General features: G+C 48.4%; 1 protein-coding gene across 1 annotated transcript in view; it reads right to left on the bottom strand.

Annotated features, from left to right (window-relative positions):
• Nucleotides 1–543: 543 nt before the first annotated feature.
• The window catches only part of LOC125941566 (lactosylceramide 4-alpha-galactosyltransferase-like), a 32554-nt gene continuing 23339 nt past the window's right edge, over nt 544–9758 (bottom strand). The window contains exons 5-6 of the mRNA XM_049659093.1: nt 5533–5601; nt 544–1373 (exon numbers count right to left, since the gene is read on the bottom strand). Coding sequence (XP_049515050.1) covers nt 544–1373; nt 5533–5601 — 899 coding nt within the window. The remainder of the gene's footprint in view (nt 1374–5532; nt 5602–9758) is intronic.

Here is a 9758-nt window from a genome sequence, read left to right as displayed (position 1 = left end):
GCACTTTCGATCCCAGTTTCAAACGCCCCTCAGAAGGCCGCTGCCACCTTTGTCGAGGGCCCATGGCGACAATACCCAAGCACAAGCTCATGGAACGCACGCGAACAAAAGCGTACCTTCGAAACAGCGCGGCCGCACCTGCAAGCAGGAAGACGAACAGCGGCAGCACGCGCCTTGCCTCCGAGGCTGGGACCGCATTCCGCAGCGCCGTCTATGACGGCGCCGACCGAGCTGTAAAACCGAGCCGAGCATAATCTGGACGCGAGCGGGCGGCGCTTTCGCGCGCGTTGTGGGGAGAGTGTCAGCACCTCTCTTGCTTATTCTTACACCGTGCTTACACCGTGCAAAAGCGCACGTCCCTCGCGCCCTTTCACTCGCACATACAGCGTCCGGAGCATAGCGACGATTTCATCGCCATTGACGTCATACGGAACCTCATGGCGACGACGATGCCGACGGCATAAATCCGCTTTGGAGTGTCCATATAATTGATATCGCAATAAAAAGAGAACAAAGAGGCTGTCATTGCGGGATGCGATCTATTCAAAGGTCCCCATCAGAGGATGCTAATTTGTACACGCTTGGGCAGTGGGCACGAGCGAGGAGGTCCAACCCGCAACCAGACCCAGGCACCACTCGTGTCCCTTTGCTCATACTGTTCCAGAAGTGGACGCCGTAGCTTCCGTTTATCCTTTTTAGTACATCTGACGCATGTGCGGGAATGAATAAGCTCTTCCAGCCTGGATAATAAACCGGCAGGAACGCCGACGAACTAGCGATATTTACCATGCGAGAAAATACAGCGTCTGAAACAAGCGTCGACACCACTTGAGGTCCGGCTATGGTCCATTTTGCAGGATCGTACCTACGTGCGCACTCGTCGATCATCGCTCCGAGGGCGGGATGATGCTTGTCGAAGAACAGCACAGTGCTGGCCAAATATCCTTTATAATTGTCGGACTCGTAGAACACGGTATTCCTTATTCCTTCCAGTGACTTCATCACGATCACGTCTAAGTCCACATAGGCACCACCGTGGATCCAAAGCAAGACGAAGCGCAGAAAGTCACTGAGGTGTTCTGAAGCATAGCGGCTTTGACTAAGCGCTCCTCCGTTGGCTTGAATGGATGCCAGCGGTGTACCCGCCAGTATAGCACTCGCATTTATCGCAGAAGACCGAAAATTGGGTATTTTCGAAAGTACGCCGTGGTAAGGACAGTCGGAGGAGCTGATGTTCCCGGTCGACAGCAGATGGACGGTGAAGTCGCCGTTGTGCCGGCAAGCCGACTCGACACTGCAGGCTTCGCGGGCACTCAGCTTCCGTCGATTGGATGTTTCGATGAACCATATATGGTGACTGGCGTTCACAGATTCTGCGAATGAAATGAAAAAGAAATTACAGTACTCCGATGACTCCTGGATTCAGGTTAAAGGACTGGCGAGCTACCAAAATGTTTCATGAGGCTACAGCAGAGACAAAAAAAAAAGAATGTGCTTCATATTCACAAAATAGAACAGTGTGGTATAGTTTGAAAGAGGAATCAATTGGTCCTTGCATTTCGCCATAGCTTGTGAATGATGTCCATAAACCCAAATATCATCTGAGATTAAAGATGTGAAGATACACGTCGCACGATCGCAATAGCTACTTAGGTCCCCTAGCGCTCGCGCGCGTCGAGGTGCTCTAGACGCGTCTGACTCATCGTGCGCCTGCCCTGCGCCCCCCGAGTGCTTCCTGCAACAAACTTGTGAGCAAGGCAATCACATGAGCAAGTACAGGTGCAAGAATCACTCCACGCGAACGTAGCATCACATGCTCCAAAGAACAGCTCTGTTCCAAGATACGTCCTCTACCGTGGATGCGCTACGATGGACGGCTAGTTTCATCATCACGACATTAGTGACTGTTTAGCGTTGTTACGCAAGAAGTCACTAATGTTAGAGTCACATGCTCGAGTCTCAATAACTCGAGCATGTTCTATGCTTGTCATTCATCGCAGTGTTCTACGGGATGCGGCCCTCTTCTGCACGTCGGTGTCCTTAAGCAGACTGCTATGTCATTGCCGACGATGCGTGCAGTGCTTCCTTTTAGTTCGTACATCCTTCAGATACAATCTCCACGCTCGCCTAGACTTAAATTAATTTTAATTTTTGCTTGTTTCTGATTGGAGAAGAACGTACAATAGGCGCGCCACAAGACTAAAATGGTATTGACTTTCGCGCCTCGGTGCTGGTCATCTATTTATCCATAGCCGGCGTTCGTTCCGCGGCCCAAGACATAACATCCGTAAGCAGCGGTGACGGCGGTTGCAAGGAGAGCATGTCGTAGGTGGCTTCGGCGTCCGATTTGATGAGATCCCGGCTTGTTTGGCTTCATTCCAAGTACTAGCCAGCAAGACTTGTTATGTATTTGAGGCGTCTTCCGGTGGTTGTGTGTTCTGTTATGCCGTTATGTATTTGGTGGCAGAACGACCGCCGGTTGTGGAGAAACGGATGAGCAGCACCGAAGCCCGGACGACAATCTCACTTTATTGATGCGAAAGCTTCATTATACTACCTCGGGCAGCCGTCAGTGACTCAACAGTTTTCACCTTAAGAGCTAGAGGTGAAACCACAAGAGAGCATTAAGGCGCGTTTATAGTCCATCGGCACGCGGGCGAGCGTCATCAGACGCTGGGCACGTCGGAGCGCATTGGCCGCGCGTCCGGTTACGTTGGCGCCGCCAGTACGTCGAACCATTGGTCGAACTATAGCCCCTGTTGTTCTCGCCAACGTGACGACGTGTGTGCGCGTTCACGCTACGTCGTACTATATTTAGGCCTTTTCGGAGCCCTGAAAGGAGACATTGCCGCCGTTGCCCGAGTAGAGTTGGGCGGAACCACACCTCGGCCACACCTCGACAATCGCCTTAGCCAGGGCACTGAAGCTTTCGCTATCAACCAGGGTTAACCAAAGCTAAACCACAGCAATTGTTCTTTTCGAACGCCCGTTTTATACAGCTCCTGACCAATCACAGATGAGCAAAAACAAAAATTAGCGTAGCTTGCACTGGAGGCGCAATGCTAAAGAAATCGGCACCTACCTAATCCTGGCTTTTGGGCTAGGCTAAGCCCTACCAAGTCATCCCCACCATTTTCCGGAATTTATTGAGTATTATTCGATTATCAATTAGCTATTGATTGGCTATCGATTGGCTATTGATTGGCTATCGCAAGGTATTGGCCACGTATTTCAGCTAGGCTAAGCACTACCAAGTCATCCCCGACATTTTCCTGAATTTATTATTGGTCGATTACCAATTAGCTATTGATTGACTAACGATTGGCTATCGATGACTGACTAAGCTTACGTAGTCCCAACCATGCTCAGCTAGACTTTGCGAGGCTCAGCTTCGCTAGTTCACAGGGGTATGTACCACTGCGCTTGTGCGCTTTCTGCTCTACCGCCGGGTTCAGCCCACATTTTGTGTTTACGCACCACGGACTTACGGCTTAAACAGCTCTGCTGTTAATAAAAACAAATGCAAGTCCCAGCGATCCTGGCAATCTGATTTGGATGCATGAACAGAAATCAGCACTGCAGGTGGTACACAATACTTCTAGGCAGCAGGTGCTGCTGTAGTTTTGACATTAGAAGTCTTTCAATTCGATCAGAGGGCGTCGCTTGCGAAAAGCTCCATGCAACGAAAACGTGTTATAGTATGATCACTTATACTTTCCAACCTTACTGCATCCGCACTTCACTTTGCTGTCGTTATGTAGAGGACAGAAGCCTTTACTCGCTCATGCATGTGTCGCGGGCACGAGTATCGCCATTGCCAAGACGCGATCGGAGCTAAATTGAGCCTCTCGTTCACAGAGATGTAGCGCAGCAGTACGTTTGTCGATCCGAGTGGGAGTGGTCGCTGTAGAGAGTGAGAGAGAGCTCAGCCATAGCAGGTATTATCCATCGAAGCCGAACCTGTGTTCATCATGGGTTATAAGTCGTACAAGAGTACATTTTGTGCAGAAATTTCACGGTTGCTCGATTATGGCGCCGCCGTGTTTAACACGCCGAAACCAGAAACGGTGCGAAGACACTCGGGCAGCGTGACAGAGGGATGCCAATTCGCGCTCACCACCTCCGACCACGACGGGATCACTGCGAATAGGGAGTGAGCACGATCTCAAGATTGGACCATAGGACCCCCACTAGCTGTATCATGCGTTCAGCATATAAGAGTTCTAATGCACGAATAAATGTTATGCGTTTCACTTGGGCAACTTTGTGTTGAGGAAGGAAGCCTTGACTCGATCACATATGTGTCGCGTGCTCAGATGGTGCCATTGTCGCGCCACGCATGACGTAATCGGAGCTAAATTTAGCCTCTCATCCGGCGCCCAGAGATGCCTAGCACGGACGTGCGTTAGTCCATCCCAGCACGAATCGTCGTCTTTCAGGGAGCTCCCTATGTCATATTAGGTGTAAAGTGTATCACTTAAACTGGTGCTCATAAAGACGTGTATAAGACCTACAAGTGCGCAATTTGTTGCAGAAATGTAGCGCTTGCTAGGCTATGGCCCCCTTGCGGTCGTCACGTAGGGTCCAAAAATTGTGTGAGCAGACCCGGGCAGCAAGACAAAGTCATATCCAACCCCTTTGATCTCGGCGGAACGAGTCAATTTTCATGGGAAGAGCAACATATCAAGATTAAGGCAAGCTAGAGGCCCCAATCATCTACGACTGCGGCGGGCTCGAGCGGCTTAGGGTAGTCTTGGGCACCACCAGCACAGGGTAATTTATTCACCCTAGTGCCCTCCCTCTGCCAAACACCTTCTGCAAAACAAACGTTGCAAAATTGTACAGTAAGAACCCCGCTAGCTGTATCTTAAGTTTTGTAATCAGTCTTTGTGATGTAGTATGTAATTTTTTATGTAATCTAATAGGCTTTTCTACTGCACGAATAAATTTAACTTGTGTATTTGGTTACGTCATTTCCTGTGCCCCTAGTGTCCATATACCCTCTGCAGTACGCACAGCACCCTTCAAGCACCTCACTGCTGCGGCGCCCCCGATAGAGCCTAACTGAATTTCTTTTCATTTAAGAACGCAAAGAAGTTATCTGATAAGAAGTATCATACAGATGTTAAAAAAACAACACACGTAAACAGATACGGGAATTGACTAAGATTGAAAATAAAATAATCATGTTCACTGATCAAGCTCTTTCATTGGACTGCACAAGAGTGCTAATCTGGGCTAATTGGTTCGACGTCCACATGACGAACAAACTTTGCAGACAACAGGAGTACGAGAAAACGACGTTTTTTCGTAGCCCTTCTGTCTGTGCAGTTTGTTCAGTATGCATCGCCGTTCATATAATTTCGTAATTACTGATTAGCAGCAAATCTGTACAAATATTCTGTTCTGGCTGTGAGACGTGGGAAGCTTGCTTAGCTTAACGTCTCTTTAACTAAAATATTTCCGTAGTGCCCTTTCAAACATCTTGAGACACGTTCTGAATTATTCAAATTGGATTCCGTCGACACTTACCATTAAATAGGCTTTTGTTGTACCACTTCAAATTGTAGCGAAGAGACTTGGTTGACTGCACTGGCGTACCTGAAATAAAATTTGTATTCTTGAGCTGCAGAATTTCTCTACAAGCAAGGAGACAACCACACTGAAGGGGCGCTATAACGTAAAGCTATTCCCCAAACTGATTTTATTCCAATCTCCTGACGTCAAATTTACGTGACCACCGACGCAAGCATCGGGCGGTGACCCGCAGCGTTGTCTGAACTACCGAATCAAACTCTCTCCTCGTTTATAGAAGGTCACCGTTTGTTCGCTTTCAAAACGAATAACATTGCGTGCACTGAGAGGTTTGTTATCTAATTGGCTGAGAAGAGGCGAGGAGCACGCTCTAGTGGAGAGGGTTTCGATGGGGCCGAGCAAGCACAGTGAAAATAGATAACCGCGAAAATAGATTACAGCATGAAGAGGGTGGTGCCGGCTTTTCCGATTGGTCCGCTTCGCCTTACTTAGCTTGCGGTGGCTGGTCGGAAATCGCGGGGGCGTGCAACGGAAGGATGAGAATGCCGCTAAAACAGATCCTCAGCAAGGAAGCGTTGGCAGAGCGATGTCGTATGCATGCCGAAAGGGCTCGATAATGTTTAACTGCCACGCAAAAAGGTTTATCATGCGCAAATGCATGCTCACCGGCAGATTCGAGTAGCGAGGGCCTGAAAGATCGGCGGGCTTTCGTAAGGTTTAATCATGCACAATCAGTGTGTACACGTTATATCAGATGGGGAGCTATCGCGGTTTTCGTGACGTCGCGTGACAGACAGGCGAAGTTGGAAGTGGCCCGAAAATGTTTTGACCAATCGTGGTGGGCTGATTGCAGAATTGGAATAGAAAAGTTTTGAATAGCTTTACGTTATAGCGCTCTAGGTGTCATGCCAGAGATAAGGCAATAACCATGAGTACGCTTGCACATGAGCACAAAGTATATTTTCACATGTAATAACAGATAACCTCGCATGAATGGTCGTTTGTCTTTTTCAGTGTCATGTAATGTAGGAACACCCACATACAAAGAACATATGAGACGTGACATACTGACGCTATCCGGCCACAGCCTGTGTCCTAATCTTAAGAAAAAATGGCGCGTAGATTAGCACAAGAGGCTATCAAAAACGCTGATGATTTATTTAATTTATGCCATTAGAAGACGTTTTAAGTGCATCCAGCGCTAACAGTATCAAAGCCAACACCCGAACGCCGAGTTCTCGGAGGCTTTTCTACCTATTCTTACTCGAATGGCTCACGACATATATGTATACGCTCTAAGCACGACACGCACGACAACTAAGCGCTCACCCGACTAAAGATTTGGGAGGGGACCACCTACTTCAACGGTGCCAAATTAAACGACCAGTTCCACGACAACGCTTACACTAAATTGTTGGCTACAACAGCGGTTCGTATACCTGATTACATTCCAGGGAAAACCACTCCTTCATTTCGTCTCCTGTTGTAGTTTCAATGGTACTTTGCAGTTGCCCAGAGCACTTCCTTTGGCCCTATTGTAACTGCCTATAGTTCGCAAGGCACACATTTATATCTAGGCCTGTCTAGCTAGGCCGGTCTGCCTACTCTTAGGCCAGTCGGCATAGGCTTTAATAACGGGTACCTAAGTGACCCCGATTCGCGAGTTCGAAATCCACTGCGGGCTCCGCACAGAGCGGAAGGAGGCATCGCAGAAACTTAGCGTTTAAGGTGTCGGCTTCGCGTCCTGCAATGAGACTGTGAGAAAGGATATAATCAGAAGATCACACGTGGGCACCGTTACGACTTGGTATCTCTCCGTGCGATTGGGTCCCTGTGCGAAACCTCATCCCCTAATCTCTGACTCAACGTTAAGCCTGAAACAGGCCTGCTTCTCCAGACGTGCGTGCTTCAGTCCATGGTCCCTCCCTCTCCATTAAGAGAGTCTTCGCGGGAAGATGTAAAAAGCGCCCCTCGACAAAGAGATTCAACCTTCGCCTTCGCTCTTCGTTAGGAGAAATTTGTCGAGAAGATCACTCTTTGCGTAGCAGTGCAATTAACTGTTTTCTTCTTCGTTTCATCGCCCCGTCTCTTCCTGGGCCCTCTCCACTGGTCGACCTGATCCAGCTCCTAGCCGCTCAGTCAGTGCTACACGAGCGACTCGAGAGCCCCTTTGCAGCAGCGCAGGGATTGTTCCGCGTGAACATGAGATCAGCTCTCTTGCGGCGACGCCTGTTCAACTGGGAATAGACGTCTGAGGAGCAATTGGACCCTCGCAAATAGAGAGAGAGACAGAAGAAAGGGGAGAGGCAGGGAGGTTCTCGCAAATAAAGCTGGTCTTTTGATCATAGGGGCCGTAGCACCCATTGGCATTTCCAGTATCTCCTCTAGCATGCCCCATACGTGTCTTCCTTGTTATCTTCTGCGGGATGCCTAACTATTCCGCGTGTTAAGTAAACCAATTTGTCATTACGGACGACGCATACTGCACTGGCATACGTTTGTGTTAGCAGGAGGCGCTATAGTTCCTTCTTAATTTCGGACAACTAATAAAGCTATGATATAATAGGAAATCCAAGTACTGCAAGAACGCAGACTTAACCAGAGGCAAGAACTGGTGGATATTGCAAATAAACTAATTCGAGGCCCTATAACCAACGAGCTACCATAACCTCTACGCTACAAAATAACATTTATGAATATGCAAAAAGCGGATCTTGCAGAAGCTGTGTACAGGGCTGGACAGTATCGAAGATACATGTATCTCAGATACTATCTTAAGATACTCTTCGGTATATCTTGTATCTTTATCATGATATATCCAGAAGGAAGTGTATCAGTATCTCGATTCTCGATAATTCAGTTGACGCATCGTGCATCTTAAGATACAAGATACACATATTGCAAAATCCACGAAGACCACAGTCACAGAAGGCTAGCAAATGTTGGCAATAAGGCCTTTAAGGTTTAATCAAATATTTTAACACACAATAATTTGATCCTAACACGTATTCTTTATAAAAGACCATGACCAGGAATGTGAACAAATTACAACACAGCACCAAACTGAAACTCAACACTTTCAAACTTACGAATTGCGAGCGCCAGCCACCTCGATGTTTTTGAGAAAATATTGTGTTCTGCAGCGCAATCAAAAAATTCACCGACGATTACGATACTCCCTGATGCAAAATTTGAGTGCAGCTCTATACGTGTTTTCATGTCGTGATATATTGGCTGGCGTGGACAATGTCTCGTGCGGCACGTTGCAAACGGAGCGAAGTGTGGCGCGACTGCCTCGGTAATCGGGAGATCGCGAGAGGCAGCACGTGGGTGACGCGTGGGCGTGATTCACAGTAGCCGCAGCAGACCCTACGCTCACCCAGTGCTTTGTTTCCATATATGGTAACAGTGGACGCGCTCGCCACATGCCTTATCGTTGGCGTCATCGGTGAGCACACGACTCTGTTGCCATCTCGTAGCCATCGTCACCGCAGAGCCCGTCCTGCGCGGTACTACGCTTTTCATCTCGCGCTGTCGCCATAGCCTCCTCCTCTGCTTTCCGCCTCATGGTTCCGCTGCCCCTTCCTCTTGGCGCTCTCTTTGCTATCGCCGTCTTTCATCCCCCGCTGCGCTCCGCGTTCGCTCTTTCATCCTTCACTGTGCTCGGTTACGAGGGACGCCGACGTTCGCCGTAGGAACGGGCGCCTAAGAGCGGCGCTCTAAAACGAAAATCGTGGTGAGCCCAAATTAAAAGTGACCGTCGTTATTTTGCAGGTGAGTATATGCTTAATCAACTGAAGTTTTAGCACATCGTCAGCTCGTACAATTATTTGTTAACACTTTTCATTCATATTTTTTAATATGAATTTGTTTGAAGAATTTTCAGGGAGGCTGGTCAAGGTAGCCTGTTGCTATGGCGTTGCGTTACTGAGCTCGAGATCACGGCTTCGGTTCCCGCCGCGCAGAGGCGTTTGAGGGTCGAAATGCAATAACGCGCCTGTATTCAGATATAGCTAGGCGCACGTTAAATAATCCCGCGTCTACAAAATTAATCCAAAGTCCCTCACTACTGCGTACGTAGCTCACTCGCCATTTCGCAGTTTTCGAACCTAGGACACCAGAATTTAATGTATTCTTTAGGGGTATGTTGTCAGGGCCGAAATGAATTCAGCCAGTATTTATTGAACACGCTTTTGCGAAGAACTGTGCGCGTAGGGCCAGTT

This window comes from Dermacentor silvarum, chromosome 11 (genome assembly GCF_013339745.2).
Source record: "Dermacentor silvarum isolate Dsil-2018 chromosome 11, BIME_Dsil_1.4, whole genome shotgun sequence".
In the NCBI taxonomy this organism is placed as follows: domain Eukaryota; kingdom Metazoa; phylum Arthropoda; class Arachnida; order Ixodida; family Ixodidae; genus Dermacentor; species Dermacentor silvarum.
This window is presented reverse-complemented; position numbering and strand designations above follow the sequence as displayed.